We start from the raw sequence: 17,823 nt of genomic DNA, 5'->3' as shown, positions 1-17,823 counted from the left end.
CAATTTACATATTGTTTTATGCAGTAGCATTTTAAATCAGTTAAGAAAAAGAGAATATGCATTTATACTATCTTTTAATTACATAATTACCTTTACTGATGTTTTGTTTTTACATGTGGATTTGAATTACAGTTTTAAATTACTTGCTTTCAGCCAGAATACTGCCTTATTTTTTTTGAAGTAAGGTTTTGCTAGCATCGAATTCTCTCAATTTCTGTTCACTTGGGAATATCTTTATTTCACCTTCCTTTTTGAAAGTTAGTTTTGTTGGTTATAAGATTTCTTGTTGACACATTTTTTTTTGAAAATGCTATCCCACTGTCTTCCAGCCTTCATTGCTTCTGCTGAGAAGTCAGTTGTTAATCTTATTTTGGTTCCCTGTATGGAAGGAGGAGTTTTTCTCTTGCTGCTTTCAGGATTATTTATTTTTTGTCTTTGACATTCTGCGTTTTTACTGTGGGATGTCTAGCTGTAGATCTCCCACTTGGAGTTTGTTGAGCTTCTTGGATATATAGATTAATGTTTTTCATCAAATCAGGGACATTTTCAGCCACTATTCCTTTAAATATTGTTTCTACTCCTTTCTTTCTCATTTCTCCTTTGATACTCTTGTTATGCTATTTATAAGTGTGCTTAACAATTTATTACATTGTCTCTGATGATCTGTCCATTTTTCTTCTTTATCTCTGTTCTTTAGACTGCATAATCTCTATAGATATATCTTCAAGTTTGCTGATTCCTTCTTCTGCCAGGTCAAATTTAGTGTAGAGCCCCACTAGTTAATTTTTTATTTCAGTTATTATACTGTCAACTTCAATTTCCACTTGGTTCTTTTCTTCTTATAATTTATATTTCTTTATCGATATTCCTATTTGATGAAACATTGTCACTATATCTTTTATTTATTTATTTATTGGTGGCTGGCTGGTAGGGGGATCCAAAATCCAAACCCTTGACCCTGGTGTTATAACACCATGCTCTAACCAACTGACCTAACTGGCCAGTTCTTCAGTCTGACATTTGGGCCCTCCCACAGGCAGTTTATATTGCTTTTTTCCTGTATATGGATCACACTTTCCTGGTTTTTTTTTTTTGTTTTACTTTGTATGTGTGTGTGTGTGTGTGTGTGTCAATGTGTGTGTCATAATTTTTTGTTGAAAACTGGGAATTTTAACTACTATGTTGTAGCAACTCTGAATACTGATACTGATTCTGTCTTCAGGACTTGTTTTTGTTATTATTTACTTCTTTATTTGTTTAGTGACTTGGGTGAACTTAGCAAAGTCTGTTTTCCTCTCAGAGTGAAGCCTCTGCTGTCCTCTCTTCAGAGAGTGCAACCTTGGGGATAACCACTTCCCCTAGGGATAGCAGTAGTTTTAGCAGGGTTCTGTTTATTTCTATTCCTGATCTCACTATTAAGCTGTCTGCCTCATTTGGTGTCACAACCGGTTGTTCATTCCCACTAATTGCTGGAAGGTTGCTTTGTTGTTTTTGATAATGTCCTGGAACATAAATTGCTCCACAGACCGATCCAGTTAAATTCAGGCCCGTTGCAGGATCACTTTTCAGATCTATCTTTAAGGTTTGTTATACCAAGAGAACTTTTCTTAGCTGTCTCTTACCCTGATTATTTCTGTCTTGTGGTTTAACTCATTGCTCTCATAGAGCTGCCATCCTCTTCTTAATTTCTTACCACCAAAATCTCCATTGTTTTGAGAGCACACTTAATCTTGAACTTTCTATACTCTGTTTCAAATAACATTAGTTCTTCTGGGGAGATCGTCAGAATTATCTGTTCTTATCGACTGCCTGTCTCCCTGGGCAAAATCTTTGATCTGTTAGTTCTCTTGGCCCTGGGTGGGGGATGGAGCCCCTGGTCTTCTTGGCTTGCCTCCACCCTATTAGTGAGCTGGAGTGAGAGTGATCTGGGCCCCAGTGTTCTTGGCCTGCTACACCTCAGGGAAAGCCGCTGCCCTGTGAGTGTGGGCTAGGTGGAGGAAAAGAGCCTCTGACCTTTCACTTGTACTCACTGGGAATTTAGCCTCTGCAACCTAGAGATTGAGGTGATGAGAAATGCTGGTAGCCTGTCCCATCCAGTGAGACACTGTATCCCTTCACTGGGAGCTGAAGAGAGAGGGAGCCCTACTTTTTGGCTACACCTGAATGGAGTAAAGCTTCAGTCACATCGAGCTGGGGATAGAAGAATGAGGGAGCCTATTCCTCAAGTGCGATCTATTCTGCTGTTTTTACTGAGAATTAGTAGATTTGTTTGAACAAATGTTTTATTATTCTCTTTGATCTTAGAGCAGTTTTCAGAGACTTTAGTGGTTTTTGGTTGTTTTTTAAAATTAATTTATTTTTTTATTTTTTACATTCAAAGATGTTGTAGAGTAGTTGGGGAGGAGGGGGAGAGAAGAAGGTGGAGGGATTTAGGGTGGGAGGAGGAGAAAGAAGGGGGCATGGCTAAGACCCTTGGACCCCCCCACACACACACCCAGGAGCCCAGGGTGATTCCAGCAGCAGCTTGGTTGTCTCTGAGCTGGATGCGGACATCAGTGGGGTGTGGCTGAGGCCCTCTGTCCCCCACCACCCCAGCACAGGAGCCCAGGGCACTTCCAGTGGCAGCTCAGTTGTCTCTGGCATGGATGTGGACATCAGGGGGACGTGGCTGCAGCCATCAGCCCCCCACCACTCCAGCTCGGGAGCCCAGAGTGCCTCCAGTGGTGGCTTGGTGGTTGTTGCTGGGCTGGATGCAGACATCAGCTGGGGGTGGCTGAGGCCCTCAGCCCTCCCTGCCCCAGCTTGGGAACCCAGGGCACCTCCAGCGGCAGCTCAGAGGTTGTTGCTGGGCTGGATGTGGACTTTGGGGAGCATGGCTGAGGCCCTCAGCCCCCCACTGCTCCAGCTTGGGAGCCTGGGGTGCTTCCAGCTGCAGCTCAATGGTCATCGTTGGCCTACATGTGGTTGTTGGGGGACAGGGGTGGCTGGCTCTTGGCAAGCCCCCTACCCTGGCTTGGGAAACTGGGGTGCTTCCGGTGGCAGCCTGGTGGTCATCACTGGGCTGGATGTGGATGTCAGAAGGTCATGGCTGAGACCCTTGGCCCCCTCCACCCGTCTTGTGAACCTGGGGGACTTCCAGCTGCAGCTTTGTTATTGTAGGGCTGGATGCAGACACTGAGAGGATGTGGCTGAGGTCTTGAGCCTTCCCCCAATTCTGGCTCGGGAGTCTGGGGGGATTCCAGCTTTCTTAGGTTTTATAGTTGTTATTTGGTGATGTTAGACCTTTCCTGGGTAATATCAGAACTTTGTCTCTGATTTGTGAGTTTTTAAATTTTTCTTTTCAATAGTGTTGGATTATTTACTATTCCAACCACTTAAACTCTGCACTGGAACTAATTTGTTGTCTTTTGCTTACTTCTAAATTGGGGGATCTTCCTGCAGGGACCAGCACTTGAGTTCTGTGGTTGAGCTAAATTGCTGCTTTGCTGCTGATTCCCTGGGGAAGGCATTTTGTGCAGCTCAGGTTTTAATTGTGACTTTGTAAGCACTTCTGGGTCTTGTGAGGTCTGGAACACCTGGGTTGTGTGGAAACTCTGGTCTGGGCCTGAGTTTTTCAGCACACTGCACCCTCTGCAGGTCTATATTCCTGACCAGTCTCCACTGAGTGGTCCTGTGCTGATTAAAGAGGACAGATCAGCTGTCCATGATGTGCCCCAATGTTCCCCCAGTGGGCAGGTCTCCCCCACCCCCTGTACTCCAAACACCTCCCATAGGATGGGCCGTGTGCCTGTCCCTTGCAATGACTCACCGGCCTCTGAGTGGCTCCTTTTTTCAGTTGTCTGTGGCCCCTCACCCCTATGTGGGTCCACAGGAACCCTGTCAGTGGTCTTGCCACCAACACCCTCCTCTCCCCTGCAGTCTCCAAGCAACTTCACACAAAGGGCACAGCTGCGGTTTTTGCCAGCTCTTACTGTGTGTGCTCACCAGAGTCAGACTTGAAATGGCCAGAGCTCAAAATGTTTGGAGCAGTCCTTTCTTGCTCTCATCGTGGCTTCTCCTGCCTTCATGAACTCTGTAGGTCTCTCCTCCTCTTCCCCTGAGCTCTAGCAGCCCCCGTGTGGCATCATTGCTTTTTAATAGTTTTAAATTGGTTGATTGTGGGAAAGGGTGATGCTGGGGACCATCTATTCTGCCATCTGGATCTAGAAGCTTGGTTGTGTTTTTTAATAATAATTTTCATCTTTTATGGTTGTTTCCCTGGGAATTGGGTCCATGGGGGCTCCTTATGCCACCATTCCAGAAATGGAACTCCTAAACATACAATACTGGTTTCTTTCTGTATGAACTCCTAGATTTAAAATGATACAGATTGGGAGATCTTGATGTACATTTCCTCTTTGAATAAAGGGAAGGGAGATGTTTCAGGAGACGGCAGTTAGGTATCTGCTTCCTACATGAGTTGCAGAACCCGTGAAATGAGGGGTAGTAGGGGTCTGTATGAATTAAGTGGCCCAGCAGAAGGGAAATTCAATTAAGAGAGAATTGGTGATCAAAATATTCATCTTCAGGCTAGCCAGCTAGGTCAGTTGATTAGAACGTGGTGTGGATAACACCAAGGTCAAATGTTCAGATCCCCATACTGGCCATTCACCAAAATAATTTTTTTTTAATTTGTAAAAAAATTTTATAATTAAAAATATTTCATCTTCTGTGCAATGTAGTTATCAACTCACCTTTTCAAAACAGACCAGGTTTTTTAAATTTCCAAGTGTATTCCTAATGAGCTTAATATTAATCATATCCCCTTGTATTTACATTACAGGAACTACGACATTTTAGCAAGAGTGCCTAAAGCCAATTTAATTTTAGGGTAGAATATTATTTTGAGATTATATTTCATTTAACTTATTATTTTATTTAATTCTCTCAACAATCCTATAATGATTATTCTACTTAATTTACAGCTGAGGAAACTCAAGCCTACAGATATTAAATAACTTGACTGAGCTCACCCACCTTCCAGGTGATGGATTGAAGTTTTGAATCCAGACAGGCTTACTGCATTCACATGCTACATTCCTTAAGCAATTGATATATAATATTTGGTTACATAAAAAGGAAACTTGGGATGACACTCTTCTTACTCTAAGCCTTCTTAGCTAGTGCTCTCTTGGACACAACGGAAAAATTCAGTCACTGTGACAGTCACCTTTTCCTGTCCTGTCTGAGAGTTGTATGGATAATCCAAAATCCTGGATTTCCCGTATCTTACTTTTGACTGTGGAATACAGTTAACGATGTATACTCAGTCGGACATAAATACAATTTTGTGTCGTGCTCCATCCTAAAACTGTATATTTTAACAATGTGGCTGAGAATAAGTTAGAACAGTCAGTGGTTAAACTAGAAGATTTGTCAAGTGAATGAGGTCTCTTAAGAATGTATCCAGTTTCCACATTAAATTTGTTAGGTAACCAAAGTTATTCTTGATAGTTGCTAGGATTTTCTGCTTGGTCAGTGATACCAGAGGCTTTTCACTTCATTTAAAAGCCAGCAATGATGCTGCCATATCTCCTTGTCTCACTGTTTACCTAGTTTTGGATGGCAGGGAAGAAGGGAGGGGGAAACATACGTGTATTGACTAGTGAATCTCTCTGGGGACTTTAAGCCTGAATTGAAATAGCATCTCTGTTCCTAACTCACTGTGACCTCAAGTACATCATTTTTTCTCTGGAAACTTACAGTTTTGTTTTGTTACCTGCGTAATAGGAATAATTGCCTTACTGAGAGGATTAAATACAACAGTGTATATTTAAATGCCTGGCAATAGGTGCTCAATATTGTTTGGTGAGTCCAACTATAATTGCAACCAGTCTACTCTTAACCATCTGTTCTAAAAACAGTATAGTACCATAGAAAATACCAAACAACTGATAATCTTTTTAGGGTAACTGTTCTCAGTTTAGGAAGTCAGATTTTTTCCTTCAATAGATCGACCTTTGTACTTGTATTTTATTTGAGCTAATGTTAACTTTTTACATCTCTTTATGCTGTATCCAAAATGCCAATTGGGAGTGGCTTCTACTAGGGAAATTATCCTATAATGGCATATTGTACATTTTATATGCCACAAATTTGAAAGAAGAGGCTATTTCATAATTTTTAAATATTTAACTTAAGATTATTTTTTGCTCTTTAATTGTAGAGTATCACTACACAGCCAACAGAATCTCATGACTGTGTCAAATCTTGGCGTCATATTTGGCCCAACGCTCATGAGAGCACAGGAAGAAACTGTGGCTGCCATGATGAATATCAAATTTCAGAACATTGTGGTTGAAATTCTGATAGAGCACTATGAAAAGGTAGGCTGAATTTTTATGTGCAAGTTCTGTATCTTGCTTTTTAAAAAGAGTTTTGCATTTGTATCATCTGTTAGCTTTACATTGCAATCTTAGGTTCCTATAAAATGTCAATTTTGTAAGTTTTGTATAAATCACTTCTTCATGAAGACTTTCATTTTCTTTTGGTTGGTGTTGTTCAGTTTTTAAGTGCTTCTCAAAATCCTTCAGGTAGATGGTTTCCTTTCCTCCTACATCATGTACTTTTCATGGTTTTCATCTAGAGCATTTGTAAAGTCAGTTTATTACTTATATTCAGAGAACACTTTAAAACTACTTTGTGATTAATTCTATTTTAACCTCTTTTTATCCCTCTGGAATTGTACTCTTAATTATATAGTAGAGGTAATATTCCAAATAAATACAAAAGGAAAAAATTTAGGGAATGGGGTTTTGAAGTCCTCTCTGTATCCAATCACTAACGAGGGTTTCTTTAAAAGAGTGAGATCTTGGGATAACTATGAAAATGAGAAATCGGGAAAGCCAGGTTTGTTGGATTATTAAGCAAATGTAGCCATTTAAGGTCTAACCATTTGTGATCCATTGATGTCTGATCTGGTGGTCCCTGTGAGAGAATGACTGTGCCCTGGGACCTGTCCTCATGGCTGCTAAAGAACATCCCTAGTGCCTTTCTAAGGGTACAACCCAGGAGCACATGGTTGCATCCTGTAGTTGTGCTCATACCTCTACCTACAGCTTGTCACACCCCTTGACAGCTCAGAGCCTACAGCATGGCAGCAGCACCTTCTGAGAAGCAAGGAGCCAGTCAGCTGGAGAAATGATACAGAATGAGCCTCTTCCTCACAGGTTATGTTATTCAGAGCATGAAGGTGGAGCAAGAATATTACAAGAAAATAAATCAGCGTGTTTTGGCATAGACATCTGTTCATATTTGGAAGATTTCTTAAAATATTGGAAGATCTTCTGACTTTCATTTCACTTTTGTGGAGTGAGGGAGCATTAAAAAAAAAGAAACCTATTTACTCAGTATAAATGGAAAAGAAAGTCATAATTGCACTAGGATATTTCAAGCATCTCTTGCCATGCACCTAAGTAGCATACATTTCTAAGATGACTTAATAACTCTTAAAGCTTATTATATGATGAAAATGGCAATTTCACCCTTTTGTCGACCTCGGTCCATTTTTCTTCTATGCAGATTTTTCATACTGCCCCAGACCCAACCATTCCTCTTCCTCAGCCTCAGTCTCGATCTGGATCCCGAAGGACACGAGCAATCTGCCTCTCTACAGGCTCTCGGAAGCCCCGAGGGAGATATACTCCATGCCTGGCAGAACCTGATAGTAAGTGTGCCCAGCCTTAGGGGATACTTTCTTTATTGTCTAATTCGGCCTGACCTCACTTTACTAGTAATTAGGTAGAAATAGATGATGTTCTCACTGATGTTCTTTCCACAACACCCCCTTCTTCTAACATTTATATGTTCTCTGTCAATAGTTGTAAAGTTCCATGGGCAAGCAAATTCATTATTGCTACAAAGGAAAAAGTAGTTAGCTCCATGCCCTTTTTTTTCGCAGCTGTGATTAAGTACATCAGGTGCTACTTTGTAGCAGGTTTTATCCTCTTGTCCAAGTGGTAAAGAAGAAAGCAAGAAAAGTCTGAAAGCAGTCATTTTCTTTCTTCCTTTCACATTATGTTCTTCAAGCATCATCTCTTGGGTATCAGAGTGTCTGGAAGAGGGAAAGAAAATAAAAAGAAAACCAACGCCACACATTATCACTAACTTACTATTCCGAGCCAAGTCCCAAGGTGATGTGGGTGGCAGCTTGAGCCCATGGTATGCTTTAAACTGTGGCCATTCTTTTTTTATTTTGTACCCCCAAGCCCTCGATTTTTTTCCCCCACACTGAATATGTACAAGAAAATAGAGTCTACTGATTTTTAATTTAAATATATTTGAATGCTTTGTTACAGTCTTTGTGACTTTTCTTATACATTTCTTTAGGAACTTTAAAAAATAAGCCCCGTTTCTTATATTTTGGTATTCTTAGCAGGAAAATTAAAAAAATCCTTTCTTTGAAAATTGCGAGCAGCTTATAATTTGCTACTGACATTTAATGGGTCCTTTGAGTGGACTCCAGTACACTGTAACTCAGAATCACCTATGATCAGAAAAGTAAAAGAAGGCAGAAATATGTCTTTAATATATTCCCTTTCATTGATTTCTTGTAATATCATGAAGGAATCTTATTTTACTTACTTCTGAGTTCTATTTCAGAAACAAGCTTTGACTGAATTCAAGTCAGTCCGCTAGGAAGTAAAATTATTATATAAGGGCAGTTATTTCTTGGTACATATAAAATCTTAGAATAGTACAGTTTGAGTATCTCTTATTCAAAATCCTTGGGGACCAGAAGTGGTTCGGATTTTCGAATTTTTCAGATTTTGTAATATTTGCATTAAGTATAATATTTGTATTATATACTTAATGCAAATAATCCAGAATTCTCCAACAAACTTTTCTTTTGAGCGCCATGTTGGCACTCAAAAAGTTTCACATTTTGGAGCATTCAGAGTTTCAGATTTTGTATGCTCATCCTGTATTGAAAAATGCATTCACCAAGTTCAAATGCACATTTGAAAGCCTTTCTGCAGTACTAAAGACAGTCCTCATACCAGGTAAAGGCCTACAACTTAAATGGGGTCAGGTGGCCATGAGCATATGATTAGCTGGAAGGGAGAAAGGTTTGGGGGATGCTGTTATCAACAGGTAGCTATTGTTAACTGCTTTTTCTCTCCCTCCTGCTCCTCCAGGTGACTCCTATAGCAGCAGCCCAGACAGCACACCCATGGGTAGCATTGAGTCGCTCTCCTCTCACTCCTCTGAGCAAAATAGCACCACAAAGTCAGCTTCCTGCCAGCCCAGGGAGAAATCTGGAGGGATTCCCTGGATTGAAACTCCATCATCTTCCAATGGACAAAAAAGCCTTGGTCTCTGGACAACTAGTCCTGAGTCGAGTTCTAGAGAAGATGCAACCAAAACAGATGCAGAGTCAGATTGCCAGAGTGTTGCCTCGGTCACTAGCCCAGGGGACATTTCCCCACCCATAGACCTAGTCAAGAAAGGGCCTTATGGGCTTTCAGGACTGAAAAGAGCTTCCGCTTCCTCTCTCAGATCCATTCCTGCAGCAGAAGGTAAGCCAGAGTGGAGTTTGTGCAAGATGTCATTGTCTCAGTGTCCCTTGCTGGGTTATTCAGCATGATTAAGCAGGGATAAAGTTAATGGTGAAGAAACTAATGATGTTTATCTACTTTGTTCCTGAGCCTGGATTTTAAAACTTCTGTGTGCTGTGACTTTTTTTCCTAAATCTTTCTGTTGCTGTAAGGTGATGTTTTTGTAATTACTGTAGATTTTGATCTCCCTGAGTGATGGGTTGCTGTGCTCAAAGAACATTCTGTACCTTCCCATTTGGGCTCAGAGAAAAATGCTTCCTTTTGTTATACACATGTGCTGTGTTATTGGTATTATTTTGTCTAATAGCACCTTGCCTGTTATCTTGGGCTTTCTCTAGGAAACAAGAGCTACAGTGGATCCATTCAAAGCTTAACTTCTATAGGTTCCAAAGAGACGTCCAAAGCCCCACCAAACCCAGACCTGCCTCCAAAAATGTGCAGGAGATTAAGGCTAGACACTGCCTCAAGCAATGGCTATCAGCGACCTGGCTCAGTGTAAGTGAGAAAGATTTTATATTTGCTGTGTCTTCCAGGCATTCAGATGAGTTGAATATGTTTAGAAGACCCTCTTCTGTAGAGTGAGTACAGTCAACTTCTGTAGGACTTTATCTTCTTCTAAAAGTGATGAAAATGTTAGAGTAGATTTAGGAATCACATGGGGTGGCACTTCAAGCACTTTCCTTAGAAGCAGAGCTAGGACTTAGTTTAAGGATATGAAAATGGATATGTGATATAATAGTTATGGGTTTTGAAACTAAAAGCCTCCCTAGAAAAGCTAAACATCCACCTTTCAGCTGAAGAGACTGGCATGCAGTGACTATAAGCCAGGCCTAGATCCCAGCTCCCCTCTGGGTTTGTTAGAAATACAGCTGCTTTCTAACTATTGAGAGTTGGTTTTCTCCCCTCTCCATCCTATGTCTCCCCTACCTCAGTCCTCAGTGATTTAAACAAGCTGATAGAGAACAGGGAACATGAAAGGCAGAAGGAGGGGAGTTCTTCTGATCAGAGAAATGACCCAGACATGTGAAGTCTGATAGAGGGGTGCACAGATATAAACAAAAAGGGGGCAAAGAGAAACGAATGGGAACCTGGATGAACAAGTCAGCAAAATCCAAAGAGGAACAGTTTCTCTCTCTTTCATTTTCCTGATATTTACTAAGCATTTTCTAATGCCATATGAGCTATTATTGGGTGGCTTTACATATGTTGGTTCTTTTAGGGTCTACAGTGTTCTTCTGCAATAGTTAGTTTAGACCATTGAGTTGATGAGAACTGATATTTAGAAATTTTAAGAAACTAGTCCACACACACACTCAGCTAGTAATTGGCAGAGCTGGGATTCCAACCTAGGGTTTTCTAACTTCAATTCTGTGTTCTTTCTGTTATACCACACTCATTTTTAATATGATGGTATTTCTGATATTTTAATTATTCATTAAAAGTCCAGTAAGACATTTTACTCAGCCAGTTTCCATAGGAACAGTGTCTTTTTTTTAAAAAACAGAATCTAATCAATGTTTATTGAACATTGTACCCAATGACAATAGAATACACAGACTTTTCCAGCATTTATGGACATATACAAAAATAGACCATATCCTAAGGCGCGTGCACGCGCGCACACACACACACACACAAACCCAAAGCAAACACATAAAAAAACTCAACAAAAGTAAAAAATGAAATCATACAGAGTGTTCTCTGACCATAAAGAAATCAAACTAGAAATCAGTAAGAGAAAGATAATGTAAAATAACCAAACACTTGGAAACTAAACAACACACTTCTAAGTAATACACGGGTCAAAGAGGAAGTCTTATGGGAAATAAAAAATACATCGGACTAAATGAAAATGAATATATAACACACTGAAATTTGTGGTGCATGGCAAAAGTAGTGCAGAGAGGGAAATTTATATCACTAAATGCATTAGGAAAGAGGAAAACTCTCAAATCAATAATGTAAGATCTCACTGTAAAGAGCCAAGAAAAAAAGAAAAGCAAAGTAATTCCCAAGCCAAAGGACAAAGAAAATAATAAAGATAAAAGCAGAAATCTGTGAAATTACAAACAAAGCAAAAATTAAAGAATCAATAAAATGATGAGTTGGTTCTTTGAAAAGATCGTTAAAATTAAGGAACATCTAGAGAAACTGACAAAGAAAAACAAATTATTAATATCAGGAATAAAATGGGGCATCACTACAGGCAGCCATCAAAAGGATAACAAGGGAATACTGTGTATAACACAACAATAGTATTAACAGAACAACAGTAAATTTGTCAATTTAGAAGAAACAGATCATTCCTCAAAAAACACAAGCTATCAAAACACCCAATATAAAATAATTTGAATATCCCTAAAACTAATACAGAAATTTAATTCATAAATTTAAAAACTCTCCCAAAATATTTTCCAGACCCAGATGGTTTATTTGGAGAATTCTAACAAAAGTTTAAAGATTAGTACCAATTCCACTCAATCCTTCCAGAAAGTAGACGAGGAGGGGACACTTCTCAATTTATTTTATTTTCACTTTATTTTTTTGCTGGTATGTCCTATGAAAATAATCTCTTTTTTCCCCCCTCTTTAAAAAGATCAACAAAATTTGTTGATCTAGACTGACCAAGAAAGAAGAGAGAAGACCAAAATTACTAAAATCAAAAATAAAGCTGGGGCATTCTTACATTGTCTTTATGGTTTTTTGTGGTGGTAAGATTTAGTTTCTTTTTCTTTCTTGCTTGCATTTTTGTTCTACCAGGGTTTTGTTCTTTCTTGTATATTCATGGTAGTGATTATCGATTTTTGGATTCTAGATGCAGGACTTCTTTGAAGATTTCTTGTACAGCTGGCCATATGTGGTGAACTCCCACAATTTTTGTCTGTCTGGAAATTACACTACTTTTCCCTCATTTCTGAAGGATAGGCTTGCTAGGTATAGTACTCCTGGCTGGCACGGTTTTTTTTCTCTTAGTATTTTGAATATATCATCCCATTTTCTTCTCTCCTGTAGTTTCTGTTGAGAAGTCTGCTGTTAGTCTGATAGGGGCTCCCTTATAGATGACTTGACACTTTTTTTTTGCTTCTAAGATTCTCTCTCTATCTTTGTGCTTTGTCAGTTGGAGAGGATCTTTTTGGGTTGAATCTGTTTGGGGATCTTTGAGCCTCCTGGATCTGAAGGTCTGTGGCTCTCCCTATACCTGGGAAATTTTCCATTATTATTTCATTGAATAGGTTTTCCATGCCTTCTCTTTCTCCTCCCCTTCTGAAACACCCATGATTCGAATGTTTGTGCACTTAAGGTTGTCTGCTAGCTCTCTTAGATTTTCTTCATTTTTTAAAATTCTTTTTCCTTTTTTTTGTCTGCCTGGGTTATTTTGAAAAGACTATCTTCAAGGTCAGAAATTCTTTCGTCTGCTGTTTAAGCTCTCGGTTGTTTTTTGTTTAGTTGAGTGAATCTTTCAGTTCCATTAGTTCTGCTACATTCTTTTTTAAGGTATTAATGTCTTTGTAAATTTCCTCCTTCATATCCTGGATTTTTTTTCTTGTTTCATTATGTTGTCTGAGTCAGTGAGTTTCCGTAGGATTGTTGCTCAGAATTCCTTTTCAATTATTTCAAGGGTTTCCTGCCCTATATGGTCTGGTATTTGAGAATTACTGCATTCATTTGGTGGTGTCATATTTTCTTGGGTTTTCATATTTCTTGTATCTCTATGCTGATGTCTGGTCATCTGGTAGAGCAGTTTCTGCTTATATTACTCTGAAGTAGGCTTTCAGGAGAGAGACTTCCTCTTTTTCTGGTCTCCACTGGTGACTCTCCTAGTGTCAATGCAGTTGAGTGTTTGGTGGGCCTCTTGCACAGTGGCTGTGCTACTACTGTGGTGGTGAGCCGCTTTTGCAGCAACTGTGGCAGTGGCTGTGGTGGACCACCTGCATGGAAGTGGTGTTTTCAGCATGCTCTCTTGCCTGTTTCCAGGTGGCAGGGTCTGCCCTTGGCTCCTCCTTAGAACCCTGGGCATGCTCTCTCACCTGCTTCCAGATGGGGAGGGGCAGCCCTTGACCAGAATAGTGTCTTAAATTCATTTATTCATCCCTTCCTTTGACAAGAACCATTTGTTTGCACAGTGTATTCAACATACACTCTCTCGTGGTCAGAAATCCAGCTTCAGTGGTATAGACAAATACATTTGTAAATTGGTTTATTTCCCAGTGTGTATAGTTCCAGACATTAAGGGAAATTAAATTTTAAGCCAGTATATCAAGGAATATGAGAGAATGTCAACTACATTCTTTGTGGAGGAGAGAGAAGAGCGTGTGTTTTGTGATTGTACTGATAAAGTGAAAATTAAAATGAGAGAGTGTATATTCTACACTAGGTGTAAAATGATCTTTGAGATTATCAAATGGCTTGGCTCTGGGAGAAGAGTTTGTCAATTAAAGAAATATGGGATTTTTCTTCAAATAGATCAACCCCCCCACCCCCACCCCCCACGGTTTGAAGTCACAAATTTATTTATTGGCCATGTTTTCAGAGTTTGCCCTTTTACTTTGTAGGAAATATGTTCAAATATAAAAAATACATAAAATAATTTTAGAATTATTTTTTTCTTAGCTATCGGAATGAACAACAGTACTTTTGTCACGTTGATTTGATTCTTTGATAGTCGGTAGCATGCTGCCAGGAACAGAGTGGGGAGACAGTGTTCCTTTTACTGCTCCCACAGTTTTCTGAGGTCAAAAGGATGAGAACAGTAAGACCCCCCAGAAGAAATAGCTATAGCATTATTACAGTCTGATACTTTGTGAGCTGAAGGCTAGTGCTAAAAATCTTTCACATTAATGCACAAAAACATTAAAAGTCAAGTTCAATTTTGGTGATGGTTTTTCAATTTTGTTTGTTTGTTTGTTTGTTTCACTGATAACCCTGAATTTCACTTTGAGCAGAAGGATTTTCTGACTGACTACATGAAACATGCATTTTAAAATTATTTTTCAGAGTGGCAGCAAAAGCCCAGCTGTTTGAAAATGTTGGTTCACCTAAGCCAGTTTCTTCTGGGCGGTAAGTTCTCCACACCCTTAAATGCAATGAAAAAATAAAATAGCAATGACACTGTTGCCTTGTATTGACATGACAGTTCATCTGTAAAAGCTCTGCCCCTAAGGCAAGCAGGTGGTCAGATCCATGTCCTCTGGTCCTTCACAAGAGGTGGTTGGTGTCTGTAAACAGCATATAACATCTCAGATTGTTACAATGATGCCTCATTTGCTAAAATCTTCACAGAATAAGTGTTCTACAAAAACAGATTTCGTAAAAGACAGAAGTTGTCATAACCCCATGTACACCTTTAATGACAGTCATTTGGGGGACAATTTTCAAGAGTATGATTTTGGCTTTTGAAGGTTATATAACTTTTTCTAGGAGAATCTTCATGTCCATCCATTCAAAACTACAGTTATTCTTTAGGATCACTGAGCTGTTAAAGAGCTAATTGCTCCAGGTGTCTCTGTTTTTTAAGCACAGAACTTCATTCAGGGTTTCCAGATTGTACATTCCACTCCATTGTTAAATGGATATGAATTGGTACATTTTGCTGTGATTGATGTACTTGCTTCTAAAGTTTCTGCTTTCCTCTTCTGGCTTTCCAAATTGATTCTTTTAATGTACAGTGGGCTTTATAGTTTTTAATTTGAGTAATGGAATTTTTTAAAGACAGGGGCTTCAGATTTTTTTTTTCTTTTTACTGTCAGCACTGGTGTGACAGGAGGCACTCAATAAATGTTTGATGTTGAAAGAGCATATAAAGGAGAGAACTTGAAGAACAAGCCTTGATTTTTCCTTGGATATACTGAGGCATTTTTGAGTTTCCCATGTCTTGCTAACTGGGGCAATGAAGTAAAGGAATCTCAGATAATGGAAATATTGCTGTGTAGTTCTTCTAAAAGTTACTCAACCAAAGAATTATTTTCAGTTTTATGAAAGTATGTGGACTTTTTTTCAGCAAGCATTTATTAAGCACCTACATAATACGGGGCATATGCTAGTTATTAGGGATAATGATGACCTTCAAACTCTTTTTGGTTTTGTCCCAAACCTAGTAAAGGCCTTCGTGGATTAGGGTTTTTTTGTTTTGTTTTGTTTTGTTTTGTTTTTTTAAACTGCACAGAGTAGAGTGACTGTGGTGTCTTACTAGGATGGTGATCAATGCCTTGCATTTGTATAGCCAATCCCAGAGCACTTGCATGCACCCTACCTCCATATAAAGCATCTGCATCTTCTTCCTGTTTTATCAAGGCAGGTGAAAACTAAGCCCCAAACGTGTCAGAGCAAACATCATTTCTCTGAGATTGTCATCCTTTTCAGGCCTTAGTGTAAAGGGATTTAACCTTGCTACTTCTGTCTGTCCTGCGATATGGTTGATTGCTCCACTAGATGGAGCCCTTTTATTAAGAAGCTCTAGACAGAGTCTGCCTGTTAAGTAAACACTTAAAAGTACTGTAATCAAAGAGGTAATCCCACTGAGCTTTAAGAAAACAAGCTATTAATGAAGTAAATTAGAAAGCTGCTGTATAATAAAAATATACTGAGATGTTCAACAATCAACCTATGCATTTTTAATATGTCACTAAGGTCTGGCTCACCATTATAGAAGTGTGTGGAAAATAGTGCCCTTGAGAATTAAGTGATTGAGAATTAAGAGAGTCAGTTGAGAATTGAGTGCCTGGCTCATCATAAACCATAAAATATCTCTATTATCATTATTTAAAAGTCCAATATCATGTTTATAATTACTAAGCACAAAAACAAGATTTAACAGTCATCTTATCTAGTGAGTTTGGGTTTTAAGAAGGCTGTAAATCACTGGTTTACCATAGTGACACATGTGAGACACACATAAGATACAGAAAGCACCATGACACACATAAGACAGAAAAAAAAGAAGCCATGATTTTTTAAAATAACTTAATTTTTTTCTTTTAAAAAATGTGGGGAATACTGATAAACTAAAGTAAATAAAAATCACTTGTAATTTCATCACCTGAGGATAACTACTATTAGATTTTAGTACACAACTTTGTAATCTTATCTATGATGGTGGTTCTCAAACTTTTTGGTCTCAGAACACCTTTATAAACTTAAAAAATTGTTAAGGATTTCCCAAGAGCTTTTCTTTATGTGGGTTATATATACTGATATTTACAGTATCAGAAATTTAAACTGAGATTATTTTTTAAAAATATTCACTACTTTATTTAAAATAAGAATAAGCCCATTACATATTAGCACAAATAACATAATTTGTATGAAAAATAGAGGGCCGAGCCCGTGGTGCACTCGGGAGAGTGCGGCGCTGGGAGCGTGGCGACTCTCCCGCCACGGGTTCGGATCCCATATAGGAATGGCCGGTGCACTCACTAGCTGAGTGCCGGTCACGAAAAAGACAAAAAATAAAATAAAAAGTATGAAAAATAGTATTTTTCAAAACCCAAAAGTAGAGAGTTGCATTGTTTTACATTTTTGCAGATCTCTTTAATACCTGGCATAACACAAAATAAATGGATTCTCATACACATTCCATTAGCTGTCAGAGCACTGATGTCTTTGGGTCTCACCTGTCCCCTCTGTCCCTCCATTCCAGGTTCCCCTGAGTACTTTGAGAACTACTGCTCTGGGATAAACACACAGAAAAGGATCCATGGAAGTGTTGTTCACTGTATTGTCCTACCATAGAGGCCAACACAGAATAGATGCTCAATAAAATTGCTGACTGAATGTATAAAGTACACATTTTTAACCTAAAAATACTCCGTTACTCCCTTTTTCACTTTTCAGTGCTGTTGCTATATGCATGTCTTTTACATAAGCAGCTTTAACTCTGCAAACTCGGGTGAAAGTTCCTTAGCATTGAGGCATCCAGTACTCACTGAGATTTCCAAGCCAGAAATAGCCAGTATTGCTGAAAAGAAAATGTGACAAATTTTAAGAAATCCCCAACCAGTGACCAAGAAGCAAATGCATTATTTACTGGGCAGTTAAAGGTCTTGCCAAAGACAAAATTGTAAAAAATTTTTTTTGCCTTACACATTAATATTTCATGGCATGTGTTCTTCAATAGCATTATTTGTAGTTGCTGCTTTATACTTCATTGTATTGGCGTACTCTAATTTATTAAGTCCTTTACTGATAGACACTCAGATTGTTGTGATTTTTTTGTTTGTTTTTAGCTTTT

The 17,823-nt window shown here is 38.9% G+C and overlaps 1 protein-coding gene across 1 annotated transcript in view; it reads left to right on the top strand.

The window, feature by feature from the left end:
• Nucleotides 1-17,823, top strand: part of ARHGAP42 (Rho GTPase activating protein 42) — a 286,282-nt gene that overhangs the window by 261,822 nt on the left and 6,637 nt on the right. The window contains exons 18-22 of the mRNA XM_063093670.1: nucleotides 6,206-6,365; nucleotides 7,561-7,705; nucleotides 9,177-9,557; nucleotides 9,935-10,091; nucleotides 14,592-14,654. Of these exons, the coding sequence (XP_062949740.1) occupies nucleotides 6,206-6,365; nucleotides 7,561-7,705; nucleotides 9,177-9,557; nucleotides 9,935-10,091; nucleotides 14,592-14,654 (906 nt within the window). The remainder of the gene's footprint in view (nucleotides 1-6,205; nucleotides 6,366-7,560; nucleotides 7,706-9,176; nucleotides 9,558-9,934; nucleotides 10,092-14,591; nucleotides 14,655-17,823) is intronic.

The sequence above is a fragment of the Cynocephalus volans genome, chromosome 4 (assembly GCF_027409185.1).
Source record: "Cynocephalus volans isolate mCynVol1 chromosome 4, mCynVol1.pri, whole genome shotgun sequence".
Taxonomy (NCBI): domain Eukaryota; kingdom Metazoa; phylum Chordata; class Mammalia; order Dermoptera; family Cynocephalidae; genus Cynocephalus; species Cynocephalus volans.
Note: the sequence above shows the minus strand (reverse complement) of the source record. Positions and strands in the feature narration are given on the sequence as shown.